At 37.0% G+C, this 24,741-nt stretch overlaps 1 protein-coding gene across 2 annotated transcripts in view; it reads right to left on the reverse strand.

The window, feature by feature from the left end:
* Positions 1 to 2,617: 2,617 nt before the first annotated feature.
* PAXIP1 (PAX interacting protein 1) overlaps positions 2,618 to 24,741 on the reverse strand; it is a 32,177-nt gene continuing 10,053 nt past the window's right edge. For both annotated transcript variants that reach the window (XM_052692595.1, XM_052692596.1), the window contains exons 4-21: positions 24,499 to 24,562; positions 23,579 to 23,692; positions 19,937 to 20,581; positions 16,503 to 17,220; positions 15,731 to 15,825; positions 14,708 to 14,803; positions 14,065 to 14,202; positions 13,020 to 13,141; positions 12,267 to 12,451; positions 12,094 to 12,137; positions 10,226 to 10,293; positions 9,749 to 9,851; positions 7,373 to 7,541; positions 5,721 to 5,821; positions 4,609 to 4,743; positions 4,450 to 4,525; positions 3,857 to 3,921; positions 2,618 to 3,412 (exon numbers count right to left, since the gene is read on the reverse strand). In XM_052692595.1, coding sequence (XP_052548555.1) covers positions 3,401 to 3,412; positions 3,857 to 3,921; positions 4,450 to 4,525; positions 4,609 to 4,743; positions 5,721 to 5,821; positions 7,373 to 7,541; positions 9,749 to 9,851; positions 10,226 to 10,293; positions 12,094 to 12,137; positions 12,267 to 12,451; positions 13,020 to 13,141; positions 14,065 to 14,202; positions 14,708 to 14,803; positions 15,731 to 15,825; positions 16,503 to 17,220; positions 19,937 to 20,581; positions 23,579 to 23,692; positions 24,499 to 24,562 — 2,950 coding nt within the window. In that variant the 3' untranslated portion in view covers positions 2,618 to 3,400. The remainder of the gene's footprint in view (positions 3,413 to 3,856; positions 3,922 to 4,449; positions 4,526 to 4,608; positions 4,744 to 5,720; positions 5,822 to 7,372; positions 7,542 to 9,748; positions 9,852 to 10,225; positions 10,294 to 12,093; positions 12,138 to 12,266; positions 12,452 to 13,019; positions 13,142 to 14,064; positions 14,203 to 14,707; positions 14,804 to 15,730; positions 15,826 to 16,502; positions 17,221 to 19,936; positions 20,582 to 23,578; positions 23,693 to 24,498; positions 24,563 to 24,741) is intronic.

A 24,741-nucleotide genomic window follows, 5' to 3' on the forward strand; every position in this document is an offset into this window, starting at 1 on the left:
CAAGCTCATAACAACAATCTAGTATCAGAAAACTTCATCAAATCCTTTCCCTAATCAAATCCTTTCCCTACCGCTAATCACACACACACAGTAACATCTGTGCAAGCCAGTTGGCTCTGGACAGCTCCTGTGGATCTTGAAAGACTATTTCTTGGCAGGTTCTGTTTTCTACTCTAATTGAAAGGTTAATCAAATCAGTCATACTTGTATGTTGGCTAAATAAACACACTGTCTCCATTGATGATGAAACAGATGCGTTACCACTCATACTTCCCACAGGGTTCATTTGTTCCATGATTGCATTTGCTTTTCTTCAAGCTTCTCTATGCAATATCTGACAGCATTTTGGATAGTTCTCATACAAAGGAAATTCACCTTTCAGACGCTATTGCATTCACACCTCTCTTAACTAGAACAGTCTTTGGCAAAGGTGTAACATACCCTCAGCGCTGCTTGGTTATAGAAAATGTGGAGGTTAATCCTGAAAAAGGTGAGAACCATTACCAAGAGCCAAACGAATAACTGAATCTAGCAGCCAGGACACAAACTGCCAACACATTTGAACCTGGTTTCTTTCTCCCTCTCCTCCCCTCCATAAACAGCTTTGCTCTGCCAAGACTTGTCTTAGTAGGTCTTGTTAGCTTCTAGACCTTGGTGGTACAAATTCCTGTCTTGTGTTTGATTCCATTAAACAGTGACACCTACTCTACACACGTGCTTCTTTCTGAAATCGGGTTCTACACTTCATAAGGCAATCCATCATTTGCAAGATATTTGAAAGATATACTGAATCCTTGATAAGTAAAAAGTATTTATTCAAGGTAAGAAGCTCTCAGGTATCACAGTATTTTGAAAAGTTCAAAAGCTACAACCGCTGCTTTTTAAAGGAAAAGGCACCAAGATACTTTCTGCATGCTGGTAACCAGCATAATGAAGAAAGCCTTAAGCCATACAGAGAATAGCACAGATCTGAGTTAGTTCAATATTACACATTCTGGAATGTATTTGAAGAAAAAAAGCATTCTCTCCACTAAAAAAATATGCAGTACATTAGTTAAGTTCTTTATGGTAGGATTCATCTTGTCTATTTTTAGTGCTCCTTAGAAAGTGTAGATAACTAAACAAGCTTGCTAAATTCCTAAGAGATGTGCTCTGTGCAGGCGTCTTTAAGTCAGGTTTTAGAGCAATGCTCTACTGATAGTAAAGGGAAGGCACACCAGGTAGGTCTGTGTGCCTGAACATTTAAGCCATTAAGAAAGCCCATTAACCCAAAAAATAACTCCTTTATTTTTTCTTGAACTAGTTTTAAAGGTGTAAAAACATGTTATCAACTTCCAGATGTCCACATTTATGAGATTAAGAAAAAGAAATTCCTAATGAAGTTTATTATGGACAATTGAACTGCACTCACAAACAAAAAAAAAAGCACATAGCTCTGTTCTAAGCAATGAATGGCATTTGGGGAAAAGTACTATTTTCTCCCACCCCATACCATACTTTTTTAGCCTCTGAAGTTGTTTATTTTGTTCAGCCCAGAGAGGAGGCTGAGAGGAAGGCCTCATGGCAGCCTACAGCACTGCCACAAAGCAGAGGGGCAGGTGCTGATCTCAGGTCTCTGCTGACAGTGACAGAACTTGATAGAACAACACAAAGCTGCAACAGAGGAAGGTGAGGGGGGGACTGGGAGAAGGTTCTTCACCAGGGGGTGATCAGGCTCTGCCACAGGGTGCCCAGGGCAGTGGTCACTGCCCCAAGCTGCCAGAGTTCAAGGAGAGTTTGGACAACACTCTCAAAAACAGGGCTTGGATTCTGGGTGGTCTTGTGTGGAACCACAGGCTGGAATCAGTGATCCTCATGGGTCCCTTGCAACTTGAGGTATTTTATGATTCCGTGATCTAAAAACACCTTAATCTATTTACTACACTTTGTCACCTTACCAAAGGTCAGGCTGGCAGAAATTCCTCTTAACATCACGTAACTCCTCATTACTTAAAAAACAAATGGTGAATACAAGAATAAATCATAATAGCTGAGGAACCCAGAGCCAGCACTAAGGCAACAAGCACAGTACTGACCTCTATGGGACTTCACTCGTCTTGAAATTTACTGTGTTCTTACAGCTTGAATTTGCCATTTGCTTAAGCATCTTGTTGAACTGAGGCACGGGGAAAAAAAAAAGCAACAGAAATAATGGTCAAATATCAGGTGGATTTACATTCTATGCCACAGCACAAAGGAGATTTGAAATTAATAACTTCTCTGCAGACAGCTTTGCATAAGCTAAAAAAAGCTGCTTACCTCTCTTTAAAGAGACTGAAAAACCTTCCCTGTAAAACAGTTCTGCATAGAAATACAAAACATTAGAAGAAACAGTATGATAAGCCATTGTTTTCAGTAGGCTTTGTCTTCCACCTTGAATTATTTTCCAAATGGTTCACAAGCTGTTATGATGCATCCAACACCACGCAGACAAGTGAATATCTGCACTCTCCCACTAGAGTTTAATGGCTTGCTGATAAACATTTTTAGGACAATTTCCATCTACCAGAATCTGAACTAAAAAATGTAAAGTCACATTTATTAAAATTGTGTGCGAGTCAGGAAGAACAACTGAATATATTTTGAAGACTGGTTTTTAATATTTATTTAGTAAAACTCACTATACAAACAAAACTTATCACAACAGCATACTATGTAGGGTTAGGCTTTCTCCTTCCTTCAAGCTTTTTCTTTTCTTCAGTAAAAACACATCTATAAATTTTTAACAATTTCCCCTTTAAAGCATTGGGATTTTTATATATTAAAACATACCTAATAAAAATAAGTTCAAAATAATTTTACATCATTTGGAAAAAGATTTGAGTAATTTACTCTTACCAGAGTGCCACTGTTGCACAGTATTAAAGAAAATGAACCACCACTAAAATATAGAGTAAAACATTTAAAAGTACATTTATTTAAAATGTGGGCAAAATATCAATATAAAAGAAAATAGAGTATAAGAAATAAAAATAAAGTACAAAACATTTTCATCTTCAACATCCATAATTTAATAGACAGCAAGCCCTTTTATTTTTACACCCAAGTTACACTTTTGGCTGAAGTACCATCATTAACGTTAAAATGCTTAAAAACTGGCTAATTGTGATACCTAAAGTGGGATCTTTTAAAACGGGAGTATAATACAAAACATAGTAAATTATGTTTCCTCATAATAAAATTACACATCCTAAAAATGATGCAGTTTATTTTTGCTTCCCTGCTTTAAACTGCTCTTCATCCCTAGGCAAACAGCTGGAAAACAGTGTCCACAGGAAGTTTTAGTTACTTTGTACAATGGCTGAATAGCTGGATTTAATGCTCCAAGGGCTCCGAAGCACTAAGGCATTTCACTATTCCTTCAAGTAAATTTATATGTACGTCTGTTAAGAAAGAACAACTTTTAAGAAATGACTGTAAAACAGAACTTTTGCAAGTATGAAGCACACCCATAAAGATGCAGTACCCTGCCCAGCCCTACAATGCATTTACCAAATAAAATTTATACTCTGCCTTAGTAGAAGCTATTTCTGTCAACTACAATTCACCTGTGCAGGTACTTTCCTTACTGACACTTACTTTCCCTTGTTGCTACTATTCTACTATTGATACTTTCTGACAACCCTGCATCCCACCTCCACTATTTGCTATCAAAATGTAACCCCAGTTGGAATTTAAACCAGGTGTCTGGGTGCTAAGCTGTGCTTTTATCAAGTAAACATTACACATCCTACAAAAACTTTAAGTAGTTAGTTCCTAATTAAGAAAAACTTCTAAGCATTTTCCTTGAGCAGCTGACAGCTTTCACACAAAAAGGATATGACTCATAATCCAGTGTTTGAGTAAGTACTCCAGTGAGGACAAATTCAGCATTGTGGACATCTGGAAATATCAAAAACATGTATACAGTTACACCCTTACGATGACACTTCTCTTTCTGCAGGCACATCAGGAGGAGCCATTCAGTACCTTTCTGCTCTTCGTACAAAGGAATAAGGGAATGTGGCCCCATCACTACTAGAGCCCTACTTTTAGCCACACACTTCATGCTACAGCTACCAAGCTTCAGAATTGGTTTCACTGATAAACATGTCACGTTTCTAGGCTCCATGTTGAAAAACAGCTAAAGAGAAAAACCTCAGGTCTTTAACTTGACAATCATGCATCATGCAGTTGCAGCCCCAAATTCAAGACTACTCTTGCAGAGATATGTGGTGACCTGGCCAGAAAGGTGCTTATTAGAAACACCTAGGAATGAGATGGGTCAGACATCTCTATGACCTGCAGGATCGTCCGCGCACCCCTCTACCAGTATCTGACATCTTCAATAGGTATCTGTACTTGCATTGATTTTTACTGTTATTATTTTACACCTATGCTGTTCAAATCACATTGACAGTGCATACATACCTATGCCTCTAGCAAAATACTCTCGACACAGGTGAAGGTCATTTTCACAGGAAATCAAGATTATCTCCGGCAAACTCTAAATCAAAGAAAGCAACTGTAAGCTCAGAATAACACAATAAGATATTACCAGTAAATTTCAGAAGGCAACACCATACACACTTTGTTCTGCTTATGCTCCATGAGTTTTCGAAATGAAGGCTGTTTAGATAACACTTTTCCTCCTGCGCATTCCACAATAGCTTTCATGGTAGAAAGACTGGGACAAATTCCAGGTGTAATATAAAAATACTTCCCCTAAGAAGAGAAAAAAAAGAGTAACAAGAAATGTTATTTTGTTAACCTGTGTCTGAAACATAGCCATGTTTCCTTATGGATGAATTCTGATGCAATCATTGGCTGCCTGTAAACAGCTTACAGTGGCCTACAGCAACAAATCCAACAGCTGATGAGTTGTCTTTAATTACTGCTCTTCTGCTTTCCCTAGAGGGACAAACCTGAAATGACCACTTCTTAAACAAAGAAAAGAAACAACTGCAATTTACTAAGAACAATGCTCCTTGCTTCTTCAAGCACAAGTATGCCTAAGGGGCTCCAAAAACCTGATTTATTCTAATTAAAGCTTTCATCTTTTAAATAAATATCCCAATATTTATTTAATATTAATACATATTATACATATACATATTATTTAATATTAATACATACATTACTCCCCAGCAAAAATCATCCTGTGTGATACAGAGTGATACAGATCACCAAGTAGATCAGCTTTGTTTATCAGCTAGGAGTGCAAAACTGATCGAAATGTACTATTCAGATTTAACAGAAAACAGATGCTTATTCATTACAGGTTGTGAAAATACACTTTTTAGGTGGTTTGTCTCAAGAAAAAGACTCAAATTCTGCTAGGGTAAAGAATCACTAGCAACTTGAATCTTCAAAACTCTCTGCACAGCAGCATAATTTCAATCAGAGGCAGAAAAACCATCTTGCACCATGCCAGCAAAGGACCTGATGCTAAGTGCAGTCCTCAAGGAGAATCAGGCTGAAGTGTACATCCACTATGACTCAATACTTAAGCAAGAAACATGCATAAAGTCAACCCTCTCTCTACGTAAATAATTTGTTATACATATATAAAAATACATATAAATGTCTGTTATTTGCTTGTCTGTCCTACTGTTCTGAACTGCAAAAGCTGTGGTCTCAGTGCTGAAAGAATTCAGCTGAAAAGCTCCCAGCATTTAAATGCTGTTCTTAATAGTGCCCACCTTGAACAGCGGAGCTACTTGTGCTCTCTTTAGGGACTCTTCCAAACTGAAGCAGAAAAGCACCTCAGCTTCAGCATCCCTCAGCACAAAGTTCTGCTCATCTGAAAGAGTAATAAACACAATACAGGAAAGACTGTAACATCATCATAGCCTTACATCTAAGCCAATTAGAAAACATTAGTGGCTGAATGACTCTAAATGCTAACACCGTAATTTCAATGTGATTTTAGTATCCCTTCATTAGGATGACCCACAATTACTTGGAAAATGAAACAGTTTCACACCTGTTTATCTAGCAACATACACTGTTACACAGTCCCCTTTTCTACTTGCCCAAAAACTGTCTTCAAGCCCTCATGCAGCCTTAAAAGAAAAAACTTTCCATTTCCCTTTTTCTGTTTCCCTTTTTCCTGTTATTCAGCTGATTGTTTTTAATTGCCTTTTTTAAGCTTGGGATGGGATTTCAATCTTACCTTTACCATTCCACAAAAAGTTATGTTAAGCATATTTCAAAATGAGATTCAATTCAAAACAATCTGGTTCAAAGAGCAAAAACAATTTTACATTAAGAAAAAATTGGTCTTCCCAGGGACAATCTGCAATTTTTCTAGAGAGTTGCCACATTTTCCATCTTAATTTTAGTACAAAAGCAAAGGCAACTCATTTTCCACAAACCTGCTAAATATCAGTAGACAAGTATTTAAGTCATCCTTGTAAACCCCCAGACCTTATTTATTTTCTAATAGCTTTCAAATGGATTGATTTCTCAGTTCACTGATGCTGAATCAAGAGAGTTGCTATCTTCAGATTAACAAAATCTTTGTGGTTTATTGGTTAATTATCCACAGACTTAAATGTTTGTGATTGTGAGGCAGCAATGTTATACGCTTGCTCCTTCCAAACAAATTACATGAAAAGCACAAAACAGTAATAAAACAATCAGCCTTCAAGATTTTCTTCAGATCCAGCATCCCTTTCAAACAAACTATTTTGTTCTTTTCTGCTGTCTAAAAAGTGTAAAAAGAAAGTTGATGTACAACACTGTTGCAGCACTAAATTAAACTATTTTAATTATTTAAATGAATTCTTGTACACAGTGCCACCCATTGCTTACTTCTTCACAGCTTTTATTTTAGAACTAATGAAATTAAAATCACCCAAGACTTTAAAACTACTCAGAGGTGAGAACTGTAAGTAGCTGCATCACAGACAGACCGTTTGCCAACACCCAACTATCTTAACCACACTAACACAAACTTCTTTTATATTTCACTTAATGGAAAGATTAAATCAAATGAAAATTAAGTGTAACAAAGTGTTCTATTGTAAGAAAACTTAATAAAAACAGTCCTGGGACAGCTTTAACAATACCAACATAACCTTCTACCTTAAGTGAAATATGAACTATTTGCTAGTGTAACTGTTTGAACTTAGCAAGTAATCCTCTGGGAGTTATGAACTACGATGGTCAGATTTGCTACGAACTTAAAAACCTGTGCATTCAAAATGGAAGCCTACAGAGAATCTTCAAGAGACAAAACAATTCAAAATCTCACAAAGAAAGGGTTTTTTAAATCTGCAGGCCATCTTCACACACTGAAATCAAACAACCTTAAGTTTTTTTATTATAAACTGATAGCAGCATAGCTTACCAACAAACTTCTGGCATTTGAAACACTCTTCTAACCACTCTGGAGTTACTATGTGCTTGACTACAGAAATTGCAGTCAGGAACTTGACAGTGCGGGTCACTTTACTGGCAATTAGGTGGGTGCATTTCTGGGCAGATTCTGCTACTTCACCTCCAAGAATATACAGTTTCTGAAAGTTGTAAAAAAAACCAATCAGAATGGAACAGTCCTTAGAAATTGGAAAGAACAGAACACGGAATCACAACACTGCCATCAAACAAAACTGAGCACTTCATGAAATAGCAAACGTAAGAGATTTCTGTATTACAGGAATTCATTTACTAAGGGTGATTAATGAATAGAATTTACAGACATGGAAGATCCAGCTATTTGCAGGCATTAATTTCATCTAGCTAGAATGAGAGCTATGTGCTGAAACTTTACTTTTGTATCTGTTGATTATTTCTGTATATAAAGTCAATTTTGTGGGGTCTTTTATAGGCAGAAAATGAAATAATTTTGCTCTTTTCATCTACAAAATGTATGACATCCATCATAATTTTGGTAAACCTAATTTTGCTACTCAATTATTCATAGAAGACAAAATTTCTTTATATGAAAACCACCTATATTTTACATACATCAGTTCCATACCTATTTGAGAGGATACTGAGGAACTATCATTTTTTCCTAAGTTTGAACTACCAAACCCAAACTACCTCACAGTTGACATCTCAGCTAAGATACACACACCACTAACAACCATTCAACATAGGAATTATTTATAAAGAGTGCTTCCTCTGATAAGAATTTAAACAATTACAACATTTGAAAGTATCTGGACAGCTTCACTATCCATGCACCACAGATTTTTGATTTTTACAGCACAAGTATTTTGTACAAATTTAAAAAGAATCAACAAAACCACAGTATTTTTAGGCATTAAAATTTAACATACGGGAGCGTTTGTATTACATCAGTCATCAGACAGTAACAAAGCAAGAAGGCTTACTGCATGCATTAGAAACCCTGAAAGGTCTGGCATCCCTCTGTACTGCTCTGATAGTAACAAACAAGTTAGACAGGGACAATGTTTTAAGCTTTTCTGTACTGCACTGGCTTATTTTGACAGCTTGCATCAAGATGATACACAAAAGTATTATCCAATACACTGCATCTCTCTACTGCTAAACTCCTTTGAGATATGCAAAAAACACACTGTGAATACTAAACTTGTACACTCTGAAATGCAAAAGCTGTTGTTTTCATTCATAATATATGCTCACCTCAAACACTGCATGCCTGTGAGTACCTTACAAGACTTGCATTCTGATCTTCAAGGAGCCATTTGGGTGCATAGGAAAAAAAAAAGACTAACTCTCCAGTTCAAGAAGATGGGAGGTCTCTAGCCTCAGGAAGGTATTCAAACACTGACACTTTTAATGGTATTATCACTGCAACATTTGGCTTCAACATCACAAGCCCTGAGGCCAAAAATTTATTCAGTGTATTTGTGAGCCATAGCTCTAATGAAATTTCTTCATATAGTCAACTTGGTACCAACATGACAGGATGGGGAGTTGGCACTGGAACTTTGTTGAGATAATTCCAAAATTCCAGCTACCTGAAAAATACTTTAGATACAATCAAGAAGAAACTAGGATACTTGGGGTGTGCTTAAGTGACATGTATTGCTAAGAAACATAGAATAGAAAAACATAGAACTAGTCCTCACTTGATTATTTGGAGCTGGTAAAAGCAGCAAGATATTTCATGCCCTACTGGGGTGAGTAGTTAAAAAAAACAAAAAAACAAAAAAACAAACCACCACCTCTGTGTCTCAGATTTCAGCCAACATGTGACAAATTACAAATGAAAAACTATTTTTGAACTAATGCTTAGTGATCGTTACAGTTCAAGGAGTGATTGGATTTTTACATCATTAAGCTTTGGGAGCAATTTATGAGAACAGAACAATACATGGGAACATATGATCATAAGTGTGCCATCAGCTCTGCCATCAACTTCCTCTGAAGCATGTGGTGTTATATGAGAAGTCTGGGTCCTATCCTGTACAGTAATCATTACTTTCCTCACTTAAGTTTGGTTGTGAAGTTTGCTGATTTAAAACAAACAAACAGAACAAATAAAAAAACCCACCACAGAACATGAAAGGCTCTTGTCTTTTAAAACAACCATGGAGAACAAAAAGGTAGCAGAGAGGCATGAAGTAAACTAAAGCAGGAAAGTTATCAAACAAAACTAATTTCACATAAATCTACATTCTAATCTCACTTGCAGCAAGTATCAGTTTTTACACACTAAACACGGGCTAATCAAGTCTTGCAAAAGAAGAACACAAATGCTTCCACACAGTTTACAAGATGCAAAAGTCACCTTAATGTACTGTTGAACTTGCATAGGTTCAAATCCTGTGAAGAGCACCATTGGCGTCAACTCTGGGGTAAGCTTTTTAGTAGGTGGTGGTAGGTCTTCAATCCTACAGAATACATGAAATACAGCAGAATGTAAGTTTGGGTGCAATGTCATATTATTTCAAAAACAAACAAGCACACTCCTGCAACTTCTAGGAATGAAAATACAAACAAGAATTAGGCAGGATCAATCTTCTAGATAAAAAAAAATTATAATGCTGAGAACAGAGTATTTTCTCCTAATTCAATTCTCTTCCAGCTCTCTTACTATTCTGCTCCTCAGCTATTAACCTATTTCTGCCTTTTGGACAGCTAGTAATATGCAAGAAATGCTGCTAGTTATTTCAATTAGCGGGGCACAGGATGGAACCAGAATGACGAGCAGTTCACAGTTACACGGCAAAGAAAATTAAGGACTATTGGCACTCATTGTTCTTACCTGGCTCTTTTGGAAGATGGCTGAAGACTGGATTCATTTTGCTTTGGTTTCAAAGGCAACCTCACACCCTGAAATTAGACCATCTATATGTTTACATCTGAACTGAGCAGGGAACTCAATTTCTATTCTGAAACAGGAGAATTGTACAACAGTATTCTGAGACTATACTTCAAACACAGAGATGAGAAGGACAGGCTATCAAGTGTGCAGTGCAGCACTGACTGCTTACAGAGCTGAAGAGCACAGCTGAGCATTAACTAAAGCTTCTCCACAAAGTTATGCAACCATTTAAGTAAAATAGAAAGAAAAAACAATTTTTTTTGTTGTTCCATTTAGATAATGAGGATGGTTATTACTGGAAAACTCAAAGAATTAAGTGAGAAAGAGACCAAAAAACCTGCTCATTTGTAAAATAGGTGAAGACTGCAGTAGCCTTTCAGTAATACTGTACCAACAGAAAATAGTGGCACCTGCATTGTAGAAACTCAAGTACCCTGATTAGAGAAAGAGAAGCTCCAGTAGATGCTTGGGCAGTCATTTCACAAAAACTTCAGCCTCCTCTAGATTAAATCTAAATTAGCCACTAGAGAATTTGCCCGGAAGAAGTGAAAAACAGCTTTCAGACTCTCCCTGGCACAACTAACCTGAAAGTCCTCACTGACAGAAAGCGTGACAAACATTTAACTTTCAAATCTACACCTGAAAGTTAATCTCTTCAAGGAGAAAGCATTAAATTCACAAACTTAAAAAACAAACAAACAAACAAAAAAACCAGATTCCTAATGGATTACAGCACCACTTCAGAGGGGACTGCAAGTATAAGACTGTTTTGAAGTTAAGGTCACAGAAGAGATACAGAAGTAGTGGCTACTTCTAAAGCTGAAACGTAATGAGTCAACAACTTGTACTAATATTTTAAATTGGGTCTGGGTACTAATGAAGTTATTACAATTATTAAGCACCTGTCTTTGGAAGACTTCGCAAATGGACTGAGGTACGCAATCCAGAATACAAAGGCTGAGTCAAAGTATTTTTGTGTAATATAAAATGTTATCTGACAGTCATTTGTGGTACAAATGAACTGAAAGCTCATTAGCTCAAACTAGGAATTACCTATGTCAAGACAGGCACAGTGAAAACAGTTATCAAGCATAAATCTCAAATGGAAAGAAATTACAGCACAAAAACTTTCAGAAGGCTAAAACCAAAGCAGTATTCCACATGTTCAGAGCAAGTAAACAGTTTAGAAGAGCTGTGGTGTGGACAGCAATTTATACCTGTTATATTTTACATACATCAGAGTCCACTCCATGGAAAAACTTTTTTAAATGGTGCATTCTTAGCTTCCTTAATATCTCTTACACTTTCGCTTTTTGAAATCACATTGTATTTTTTGGAATTATTAGGTACACGTGCCCACAGCTTCAGTTTTTAGACAGGGTACAAAGTACTTCCACCCCATGATTTGCATTACCTAACCTATTTAAAATTTAGTAATGATTATAACAAAGTTCTTAGAGATTTCAGGTGCTCTGCTTTAAAAATTCCTATGTGGCCTGTTTTCAGATTGTGCTAGGTCCTGACTCCAAAATACAAAGCCTCTTCTAAAGGCCTTACGTAAAAACAAAGAATGAAGAACCAGGCCACAACATTTCTGAAGCAGCAATTTTATATAATACACTGCAGTTTCGTAGTTCTGCCAAAGATTATTTTTAAGATTTATGCAAACAGATAACTAAAAGCAAGTGCCACCAGGATAGTTTGTGTGGGTTCTTCTGGCATCTCTCCTCACACCATATGCACACATGCTCAGATGTTACAAACGCTATGCAGCAATCTAACAAAAACAGCTGTATAACTCAACGTACCATTAGAAGCTCTGGTGATACCTTTAATGGGACTCTCCAAGCATCTACGAAATGAAGAACACCGCAGAAGTGAATCCACCACAAAATTACTTATGGCAAGAATAAAGATGCTTTTCTTGATTAAACGTTTACATCAACAAATGCTACAGATCATAGAATTTTGGCAAACTTACCCAGCAGGTTTAGAACTAAATGCTGACTGGGAGAAAGTGGATCTTGAAGACTGAACACTGTGTATCGACTGTGCTGTATCTGCCGTAAAGCTTCAAAGTTCCCCAGCAGTATGTCACATAGCCACTGTGCATTTACACATGGTATTCTCCATTCTTTGGCTTTCTCATACTTCAAGCCACTGGGTCTTATTGTTCCAGAGACGAAGAAAAAAGGTTTTAATAAAACAGATAAATAGCATTTATACTAATAAACTTCTATATTGGTATTTATTTCTTTGCCTATTATCTATTTTAATTGTAATAGAGTAGGCACTCTCAAAAAATACTTTTGCTCTACATGCTGGAACAAGCAATGTTAATTAGAGAAGAATTTCTGCCCCAAATGCCATCAGGCCAGAACTGGATTTAACTCAGTTTTCCCTCCTCTAGCACTTTAAAAACTATCATTCCATCCCCACTCCCAGCCCCAATATATTTTACTTACTGACAATACAACAGTTTACAAGATCACTTGCAAAAATAATCTAAACCAGCACAAGAAATGACTTCTCTTTTGCCAGTTTTCAGGCCAAATTTAAGATAGAAGCATGCAGTGATTTCCTTCAAGAAGCAACATCACAAAGTTTAATGCTTTCAAACCACGAAAATGATTAAACATCCATAGTGAGATGCAATGAGTACTTCACATTTAGAAACACATCAAGTGGCAAGAAGCAACCGAGGATGCGAGGGCTTTGGAGGTAAAGCACTTACTCTTTACAGATGAGAACTGTGTTGCTGCGACATAGATAGCCTGTGTATTTGGCACCTGCTAGGTATGCCATTAGTTTGAGGTCATCTCTGTCACTATCGACAAATCCTGTCACAGAGATTATCTACGTACAGATAGAAAGACAAATAACTGAAAGTAGAAGGTACTTATGAACCATCCCTGTTGAAAATATTTCTGTTTCAGTAACTTTTTAAACATTTTAATGAAACATACCTTAGCTATGGTATGTAGGCACTCAAAATATGGCTTGTAGCATACAGTTAAAAACCAATCTGCTTATACGTAAAAGTTACAGGCTTCTAGCACTAGCTTCGACTCAAGAAAAATTACTTTCATAATGTTGGTCAGCTTTTTGTCATTTACTACATTTTTCCTACAGCTTTACTACAAAAAAAGCTCACGTCCAGATTTCTTCTCACACATTTTACCTCTTTCTCCTGCTGAAGACAAAATTTTTTACTTATTTACCCTACTTTCCCTTCGAAAAAAAATCTCCTCAACTCTCAGCTCTACTCTGCCATGAAACTGAATAAGCAGTATCATACAAAGCAAATTTTAATTCTCTCTCTTACCTTTGTTATCATTAGATAATATCCTAATATACTTTTTACCCACTTTTCTTGCCCAGTTTTCATTTTTGCCATTCTTTTACTTAAAAAGGAAAAATTGCAGTTGTAAAAGAAGCATAAAGTGTTGGATGCACTGTCACTAAAGACATAAGAGGTTTGGATTCCTGTCATGTTATTATGAATAACTCATGTTATATTTGCACCTTTCCTCCTTCTAAGAGGATACAAAACATAGCTTCTAAATATTTAGCTCTCAGAGTCCAGCAAGATGTGCAAAGCACTCCGAATCACATGGTAGTATGCCCCATATTAACATAAGACTAAGATTATGATAAGTTTGTAGTTGTATGACATAAGAAATGTGCATTTTGCTTTGACTAAGCACTTTCTAGCTACAATTTCATAAAGCTCATTAAAGAATGCTTGCTTCATTACGAGGAAAGCTTTTTCTTCTTACATGCTGAGAGCATGGCTTTCCTCCTGGTGGAAATGCCACTGGAAAATGAAGGGCTCGATGAGGTGGTACCATTTTCTTCTTCTTTAAAATTGAGTTCAGCCAGTGTGCTGTAATACATCTCTTCCTTTCTCTCAAAGCCTATGAAGATATGCATGAACAAATTTTAAAAACTGAAACACATCTTTATTTTACTCTTCTTCTACAAGATAAATCTTCAATCTTAGTGACTGTTTTTCTGAGCATTTTCATGACCCTGTTTCTCACAGGATCTTACTCAGTGTTCTCAGAAATAAACTACCATATGCATTATTAAATTCTGTCACATTACAAACAACAAATGATTGAAAAAACAAAAAGAAAGTATACCATGGGAAACTTATTTAACACTTAAAGCATGAAGGACATACTGAAACCCCCCTACCTTTTCATTAAGGGAATAAAATCAGGCATTTCAGGTTGTCCAGAGAGGTTATGGATGCCCCATCCCCAGAGGCATTCAAGACCAGGTTGGATGGGATTCTGGGCAACTTAATCTAGTGGGTGGCACAACCCTACCCACAGCACAGGGGCTGGAATTAATTTAAAGTTCCTTCCAATCCATGCCATGCTTTAACTCAGTAATACATGTTATTAACTTGCTTACCTGAGCATACATGTTACTGACTTGGCTTTCGCACAGAAGATGTGTACACCTGCTTGTAAGTGTAGGGTCCACAGTCCCACCATGTGCCTGAATGATCTGGGAAAACAACAAAACAAGAAGTTACCTAACAATTTTAAAGTTACCCTAGGAAACAAACAGCCTGAAATGAAGTCTAGTGTTTAGGAGACTGAACTATTTCACTAAAGAGTCACCCCTCCCCCCCAAAAAAGTTCACTGACTAGTTTCAGAATTTGGGGGGAAAAAAAAAGGAGAAAACAAAATTAAATATGTACCTTTTCAATGAACTATAAAAAATTAAACTTTTTAAGAAGCAAAATAATAATTATTATTATTATTATTATATATTAACAAAAATAACCTCATTTTTTATTTTTGCATTATAACTCCTCTACAATTTTTCACAAACCATTCAATTCTATCTCAGCAATAAACACAAGTGCTGTTAAAAATGTCAACAGCTTACTTGATTATGTAAAATTGTTGGGAAAATTCAACTACAAAATCCATCAGAAGTTTCTGAAGAACATCAAAGTCCTCTCATTTAGGAAAGGATACAATCAGATTTTTCTGAAAAATAGAAGTTGGCAAAAAATAGAAACACTATTCCTTCATCTTATTCACCCAAGTGGATACCTCACAGCTTACTAAGTGCCAAAATTATATGCAAAAAAATTGTATTCCATTAAGTTAGAGTGCAATACTATATTACATTTGCTGCTATACAGCTGTCTAATTAAAAGTATGAACAGCTGGGAAACAGTTAATGCTCTAACTGAGCTAATGCTGTGAGTAAAAACCCAATTCAGACAGACACCACGTGTAAAGCATTTACTTTTTTTGGTTTGCTGAAATAGGCTGATATTCATCTAAATTATAAACATTAAACCAAATGATACTTAAATAAAAGTGCATAGTGCCAAAATATTTCCAACTATTCATTCTAGAATTCAGTTACTGAGAGCAAGGTTATAATAGTTCTTTGGAAATACAGCAGAATCTTACCCGTTTCCAGGTTGCTAACAGCTGTTTATCAGACATCTGCTCTGGGTAATCAGCAATTGCAAAGACACAACCCAGTAGGAAATAATCTTCTGGAACTGGAATAGTTTAGCACATAAAAGAACAGAAAATTAAACACTTAAAGGTCTGCAGAGTTCATCTCAGAACACATTCATTACTTTAATCTTCGCTATTATCAAGTTAGAAACTATATTCAACTCTGAAGGAAAGTCTTGTAAAAAGCAGGATGCAAAAATCAATGCTGAGAGAAATACACAGATCTATGATCAACTAAAACAATTAAAAACTTTCAGTTCCACTGGCATGAGCAGAACTCAAAGCCAGCTGTAACAATTTTATCTGATACTGACTCCTCATTAGTTTGGAACTAGCATTTCCAAAATTCAAGCTACCTTTCCAGTTGTTACCCTCTTTGAAGGCCTCCCCAACCCCCTCTTTCAAAGGAAAGAACAGTATGCACAGGCCAATGTTCTTCTCACAGCATAATTTACGTACTTCATGCCTCTAGCACAGATTTGAAAATAATAAGTTTTCAAGACTCTCTTGCTTTTCTGGTTTCTGGACATCCTTAGTTACAATTTAAATGTTAGCATGAAAATTACCAAAACAGGTCCTGAGCCACGAACAGAGTTTAAGCCTTACAATCCCATACTGCAACACAGAGCTACTTTTTTTTTTTTTTCTAATATTCTAACCCAAATTCCATCATGCCATTAGCCATTTCTTTCCAGAACCAGAAGGTGATGTTACTAACTCTCCACTGATGGATCGTGCCCAAAAAGTGGCTGCTGCTGCAGTTGTGTCTGTTGCTGCTGATGGTGCTGCTGCTGGGTTACAGCTTGATGCTGTAGTGTTTGGGATGTCGGAGTTAAGTGCTGCGTTGCCTGATTCTGCATTTGCTGTTGCTGATGCTGTTGGTGTAATCTCTGTAAGTGCTGCTGTTGCAATTGCTGCTGCTGAATTTGTTGCTGCTGATGCTGTAGCTGCTGTTGCTGAAGGTTCTGCTGCTGAAGCTGCTGCAGCTGTTGCTGCTGTAGCTGCTGCTGCTGCAACTGATGAAGTTGCTGTTGCAAAGCATGCTGCTGTTGGAACTGAAGCTGCTGCTGAGGACGGTGTAGCTGTTGTTGAGCATGTAACTGCTGCTGAGGAAACTGAAGCTGCTGTTGTGCAAACTGGTGCTGTTGATGAACTTGTTGCTGTTGCGAGAACTGATGAGTCTGTTGCTGCTGGAAAGACTGCTGGGAGATCTGGGGTTGCTGCTGCTGCTGCTGTAACTGCATAAGTTGCTGAGGTTGAAGATGTAAAAGAGGATGGTGCTGTTGTTGCTGCTGTGCTTGATGTGTCTGCTGCAACAAATGTGTCTCTGGTGTTAGTTTCACTTGACTAAACAGCACTGCGTTTGGATGTCCCTGTTGGCTATGATTTACTTGCTGTTCTAAACTTTTTGTAGGTGCTGAAAGTGATTGCAATATCTAGAAAACAAAGATTAGTTTTGTGATCTTTTTGTTGTCATTCAATTTTTAAAATATTTAAACGACGACTGGGAAAAAGCTCTCTTAAAAGGAAATAATCTTAAATACATACTAAGCTAAACAAAAATCCTTTTCTCAAAGTGAAAAGATAGGACTAACACACAGAGAAATGTGGATCTATACTCTGCCCCTAATAAAACACAGAACACGTTTCAGCAAAATTGAAGATTGAAACCCATCCCCATATTCTTGATAATATGCATTATGACGGTTAATTAGGTATCAGTAATTACACTCATCAACTCAACCAACTGTAGGACTCAATTTACAATCCCGTTGGCCCATTAAGTTCAAAGTGTAGCTCCATAGATCTTCTTTTACTTCAAAATCATTAATAAAGCTGCCATTAATTAGCACTGTTTGAAACATGGGAGTTTAGTGCAAGCCTTTGTTCTCTTGATCCAGTGCAGAAATATTCAGCTACATTTAAAAAAAAATGTGTCCCAAAATACAAAGAGAAACATGGATTTTCTCAGCACTCATAGTTTTTTTGAGAAAAAAAAAAAGATTCTCAGTTGATACAAAGTGCTGAAGTAAATTGGAATTTCATTTTTAGATCTGTAATTAACAGAGTGGAAACAAGTCAGCAGGAGGAAATGTTAGCAACGACAAAACTGGGCAAATTCCTACTAAAGTCTGCTATTAAAAATCAGAGCAATAAGAAACTACATTCCTACAGTCTCCTATCCCTCTAGATATCAACTCTTTAGCAGAGATGACTCAAGTGCTTTTACAGTGCACTCCAAAACACCTCAGGCTTCACACATGCAGTGTTAGGTTGTTGGTATAGCACACATTACAATTATGATTACCAGCACACCACCCACCACACGAAGCTCTGGACAGTACCACAGACACTAAGTATTCAATAAGTAAAAATGAACAGATACAGAAAGAATTTCTGTGTGGTTTAGCATTAGGAAACTCCACAAGAAGTACCACAAAAGTCAAAATTACAGGAGTTTTGGGACAGATATGTCAAAATGAAGGGAGGAAACCGCTTGGGCTATATTCACATAATTCCTTATTAATAAGGTGTTTTGTAGCTATGGATCTTGCCATTCACCAGAAATCTCTGGTTCAACTTCCAAAGGCTGTGCACCGTAATACCAAACCCATCCATGACCCTGAATATCTCAGAATCACAGAACTGTAGGGGCTAGAAGGAACCTCTGGAGATGATCTAGTCCACGCCCATGCTAACATAGGATAGGTTCCCTACAGTAGGATGCATAGGAAAGCATTCTACTAGGTAGAATCTGAGTATCTCAGAGAAAGAGGTAGCTTGTTCCTGCACTCTGCCACCCCCAAAGTTCTGGAAGAAGACTTAACCTAGATGGAGGATAACCTAACCTAGTCAAAGGGAAGTTCTATGAAGAACTGCAGAACTAGTATTCAGGGGTACCAGAAGGATCTGCCCCCTGTGAGGCAGTTTCACAATTCTCAAAAGCACAGACTTCCTCCAAGTACTGGAGCTAGCTCCTTAATTCATATAGCAGCCAAGCACGGTACCTGAAAACAGTCCTTGTACACCACAGCCCATCTCCAAGCTTACAGACTTGCAGAACAGAACAAGGGCCAACCAAATCACAATACCACCAACTGCCTTGTAGCTGCATCAGTACTAGTTATGCAAAAACACTCTGACATTAGGCCACAAAACAGCATATTATATGGTATAATGACCATGTTGTAGATAATGTTGTATTTAGACGTGAAAGCACTGGCCACCTTACCAGAATTTTGGCACCTGCTCATTCCTCACCCAGAAATCTCAGTCCTTCAACAGTTCAAGGCACTGAGAGGAGGAATTTAAGTTTCACAAGGAAGCTAGCACTTCCTTCTCATATAGGCAACAAAGAACCAATGTTTCTGAATGCCTCCACTTCTAGTGCTTTTTTTTGAGTACCACCTATAAGGTTGTATATTATTCAGGCACCTTTGAAAGCTGACTTTCAGACGAACACCTCAATATTAATTCATCAACATAATTAAAGCTATGCCTAACATTTAGCAGCACCTGCTTTTTCCACATTCCCTTCCCACAAACAAGATTTCAATGCTGCAAGTTATTTCAGTGCATGCTCACTCATTTTTTCTTCTCTTCTAAAAATAATTTCAACACAAAAGCTACAATTATTTCAACTGAGTGTCAAAAGAAGTTGTAAATTAGGACTTCTGCATCATAATCCTGACTATGCTGCATAACAACTTAATGATGCCCAGCAGAACAGTCTAGAACTGAACCTACTGGAAGAACAATCTATTTTACACTTCTATGTGCTTATAGCACTAATAATTCCTTGCACTGAATAAGAAGCTCAAAGGGTTTGAAATCAGGGTTTTTCAACTAGACAAATAATTTGAAATTAATGAACCTTTTATTTTCCCCAATACTGAAATACTGGGAAACTCTAAACCAAGCCATAGTTAAACATAGCTTTACTCTCAACTCTTTTTCCACACACATTCTTACTTCTGTGAACCTGCTAGGAATGAAGATAATTATTATGGGGAGGTTACTGATTTGGCAACAACTTCTAAGTAACAAATTTAATTCTTCATACTATTAGAGAACAACAATAGGAAAGTTCTTGGAAATGTTAGTTCTTAATAACAAGTGATGTATCTTATAAACAAAAAATCCAACACTTACATGTGCTACATTTGATGGTCTATTAATCTGCTGAATATCAGCACTATTAGTAATATTCCTCAACGTCCGCACTGCTGGACTCCACGCAGCCATCATTTCCTGTCGGTCAGAACTTTGGGCACCTTGTACCGAAGCCATTAAGTTGCCTCTCATATCTGGAGGCAAGATATTACCTGGCACCGGAGGGACATTGGCACACAAATTAATTAACCCAGAGTCTTTCCCTTGGGGCAACCTACGCTTTGCTGTGGATGCCTGCGGAACTTCAGCTGGTGTCCAATTCAAATTCCTCTCTTGCTTTTCCGGAGAAGAATCTGAAGAATCATCAAACATCAGTTCCCCTTTTGCCTTATCAGCAGTAGTAGATTTTGGTGAAAAGCCTTGATCACCCAAAGGTGATCCTTCTCGCGAAGATGCTGGGCTTGATAACTTTTCATCAGTACTAGCTTCATTTTGAGAATCCTGCTCTTCATTTTCTGCTTCTTCCTCCTCTTCCTCCTCCTCCTCCTCTTCTTCCTCATATATAATTAAACGAGGATGATACGGAGTCTCTTCTTTTTTAGCTTTATCAGCTATAGAATCCAATACCCACTCTGGTGTCACAATTTTAATGCTGTCATGCTTACAAGCACATTCATATTTCTCCTAGGAAGAAAAAAAAGGAAAAAATAAAAGGATGAGAACATTTCACTGAAAGACAAAAAGAAAAAAAAAAACACAACCAAAAAAAACCAAGTTACTTTTGGTGAGGCTGGGATAGAGTATGGAAAGGCAGATTGCAAGAGACAGCAATCACAGAAATTGCTCTCTGCCAGAACCAACAGAACAAAATAGAACACTGCGCTTAACCACAGTTTCCAACTCAAAAAAATATAATTGACTAGGAATGCAAATATGCAGATGATCAAGTCTTCACCTGCAGAACATCATTAAGTAGAAGAGGTAACAGCCTTGAATTGCACCAGAGGAGGTTTAGGTTAGATATTAGGAAAAATTTCTTCTCAGAACGAGAGATAAGGCACAATAAAGTAGACACAAATCTTTGGAAGGATGAATTTTAACATGAATACAGGTCAGAAAAAAGAAGGCTATTTTTCATACACCTTCTCAGAAGTTGCAAACTGTAATGTGGTCCTCATCTTGAAAGTTATTTTTCTGTCCATGTATTAGCTAAATAAATTTCAATGGAAGTTTATGAACTTGGCAAAGTAGAACGTTTTATTCCTCCCTATGATTTCACCATTATCTTCTTAACTAACCCGATGTACACACGGAATGAATTTTCTCTGTGTTCAAAAGTTCTCTCTGATAGGAGCTTCTCACAAATATCAAAATAGTGGAAAAAAAAATGTTTAGTATGAGATTTGAAACTGATTTCAGAATCTAATATTTAAAAATGATTAAACTGGGATTTTCTTCATATGTCAGACAACATAAATTAACAATCAGGGCATACAGAGGAAATTAATTTCATCTAATGATTCTCTAGAGTTATTTCCTACAATGAAACTGTCATTCATACCCAATAAAGAGATTACAGATGAAACAGTTTATTTGCAGATAGAAGTTTTTGTTCTATTTTTTTTTGTGGTGAGAATTATTAAGAACCTTGTTTTATCATCTCATGTCTAGACAAAGCAATCATTCAAGCTTTCACTGGCATCAAAACTATTCATTATAAGCTACTGCAGTTTCCCTTGTAGTGCATGTCAGAGCAGCAGGCCTAGATGTGTTTTAAATAATCATCCCATACGTTTGCCTCTATTCATTCATTGCAGAAGCAAAGCAAGGTAATTATGTTGTCCTAAAGATATGAAATGTTAGTGTGTTTTCTTCTGTTCAAGTGGTAAATTTAAGACAGTGCCCTTATTCTAAAAGGCTTATGATTTAAGGTAACACTGAAGTGCATACCATTGCCATTGAATTTTAGTTACTAATGCTCTTTAATCAAGTATTCCATATTACTGCAATGGAAAAGACAACTAAGATGGTGTTCAATATATTCTTTTAGCATCCACAGAAGAAAAAAAGTCTCTGACTTGACCAAAATAATGTAAAAAAATCGTTTAAATGGGGGGGTAGGGGGGGAGGAACAGTGATAGAACAAGGGGGAATGGCTTTAAACTGAGACGGGAGGTTTAGGTTAGGTATTAGGAGGAAGTTTTTCACACAGAGGTGGTGATGCACTGGCACAGGTTGCCCAAGGAGGCTGTGGATGCCCCATCCCTGCAGGCATTCAAGGCCAGGCTGCGTGTGGCTCTGGGCAGCCTGGTCTGCTGGTTGGTGACCCTGCACATAGCAGGGGGTTGGAACTGGATGAGCATTGTGGTCCTTTTCAACCCAGGCCATTCTATGATTCTATGAAAATAAACCCTAAAAGCTCTTTTAAGAGTTTCAATGAAACAGGGGGGAAAAAAAGCAAGCATCACCCATACTGTGTAAGCTATTTTCCCTTCTCCCACTGTCACCCCATGATTTTTCTAAAGCACTTTCCTACATGTTGCATGTAGAGGTTAAAAGCCATCTCAATAGCTACATGTTTTTCCTCTTCCGACAGTTTATATTAACTTTGAAATACTAAAAAAGTTCTTGGTGGAACAATAATATATTAAATTTATATAAAATTCAACTTGATAAAGCATTACATATTAATGTAAGGAGATATTATATAGATCTTAGAGTTGCTCACAAATAACTAACCCACGTAGCCTCTCTCACTGATCAGAATAGAATTTTAAAAGTGATGAAGAAAACGTTCTCATGTTACTAAAGGATAAAAAAAATAATGCAGAAAATTACAGTAAAAACTCCCTTCATCCACTACATTAACCAGAAAAATCTACAAACACATTTTTGTTAAGTGAGCCTCAATTTCTTCTCAGTATTTTTAGGCTCTGAACAAATGCACTAAATCAATTACAAGTGTTCTTTCTTTTTCAGGAAGACATCAGAAAGTTTCAGCAGAACTATTCTAACCAAAGCCATCACAGTACAGAATGCTATTCTGATGGGCTCAGCACCGCCTTTAGCCAGCTACCTAATCTTTCTGATTCAGCTTCTCCAGCTGCATAAAAACATTTCATTTCCTACAAGGGAGTGATTGGAAGCATAACTACTTTGTTGATCAGAACTTGTGCAGGAATGCTGCATACTGCTTAGTCCTTTTTAAGAGGAAAGTGCTGTGGGCCTTTGAGAGTTGTATTTCAAAAAAGTGGGAAATCTGTTCCTCCTTCCACACTGTATTCCTTTCAGGGCATAACATCTAAGGGTATTTTACTCAATTTTCCAACTCGTATCTTTTTTTTTGTCCACTGATTTTAGCTACAGATATACAAGTCATCATCACTAATGATTATATGACAAATTAGATTAGGACAAACAAAATAAAGAATAATACGATTTATTCAACCAGAGATAGCAACGACAGTATGAAATTGGACATATTTCAGATTAATGAGGCTTAAAACCATGCAGAAAATAAAGACCAAGTGATTAACAGCAGTGCATAACCGTTAAATTTAGCCACTTAAGTGTGACAAACAAGCTGAAGGACCTTAACTTCAGAGTGAAGTAAAATTTGTCATTATTCAAAAGCAAACGAGAGCAACAAGAGGAAGAACTGTACATGTAATAAACTCTTACCCCCTTTGGCTCAGGCACAATCAAGTGAGTACACTTCTTATTCAGGTTCAGCTGGCAATTCCCACCATAAAAAGTAATCAAAGCCCACAGCGTATTTCGGTCTTCAGATGAAACCTAAGAAGGTAAAGAAGCCTTTTAGCTCTGCGTAACCAGATGCCCTCTTCTTGAGGAACTTCAGTACAATTCTTGCCATCCCCATTTACAAATCTGGCTAGTATACCCACCTATCTCTATTAAATACCAAAGTATCATGAAAATCACAGAGGAAAAGAAGTGATAGAAAAAGACATTAAACAAACATTTTAGCCTGTACAGGGGAGGAAGTTCTTCAACACAGAGCGCTAGCATATCGCCTTTCACAGTAAGTAAACATTAGTGATCAAGCAAACAGGATTTATTTATTATCTTAGGTGAATTTTTTAAGCTTATTAACAAGTAGACCCCAAATTAACAGCCTACATAAACAAAGGTTTATTTCTAACGCTGATGTTCAGCTCTGACAAGCCATGTGTGTTTAAGCCACAGAGCTGCGTATGATCACAGGCTACTGAAGCCACTTGCACTTAATTTACTCACTGGCATCCTTATTAAGCTTCCAGTGCAAAGCTCGTGTATCAGGTTGCCTGAATATTTTGTGCTAATGCCTGAACAGAAAAACAGGAACAAGGATTTTATACTGTACTCTTCATTTTAGAATCATCACAGTATTGAATACAGGATCAATTACTGACTGAATGTCCAGCTTCAAATGCCCATTACTTCATTTTCAGTGGAAAACTATTTCCAGGTGAAAAACCTTTTTAAGGTGCTAATTCACACATGCACACAAGAAGTCACATTACAACAGAAATACTGATATCTCCATTGAAAATTGAAGCATCACACACACTCTGTACAATGAAACACGGTTCACCTCTTACCTGAGAGAGACAGGCAGTAACTCCAAAAAAGGTCTGACACGATTCTGGAGAGAAGCCATTAACACTGGATAGCAGTTGTCAAGGATGTAAATAAATGAGTTTCCTGAGGGATATTGGAAGGAAATAAAGCAGCGTGCATAGTACTCTCAAGCTTTACTTTTAAAAGCATGTGATTTGTTTACAATTCAAGTTGCATATAGCAGAAAGAAGAAAAAAAAGGAAAGAAAGGCGTAAAAAGGATAA

The sequence above is a fragment of the Tympanuchus pallidicinctus genome, unplaced genomic scaffold (genome assembly GCF_026119805.1).
Source record: "Tympanuchus pallidicinctus isolate F22 unplaced genomic scaffold, pur_lepc_1.0 scaffold3, whole genome shotgun sequence".
Classification (NCBI taxonomy): Eukaryota; Metazoa; Chordata; class Aves; order Galliformes; family Phasianidae; genus Tympanuchus; species Tympanuchus pallidicinctus.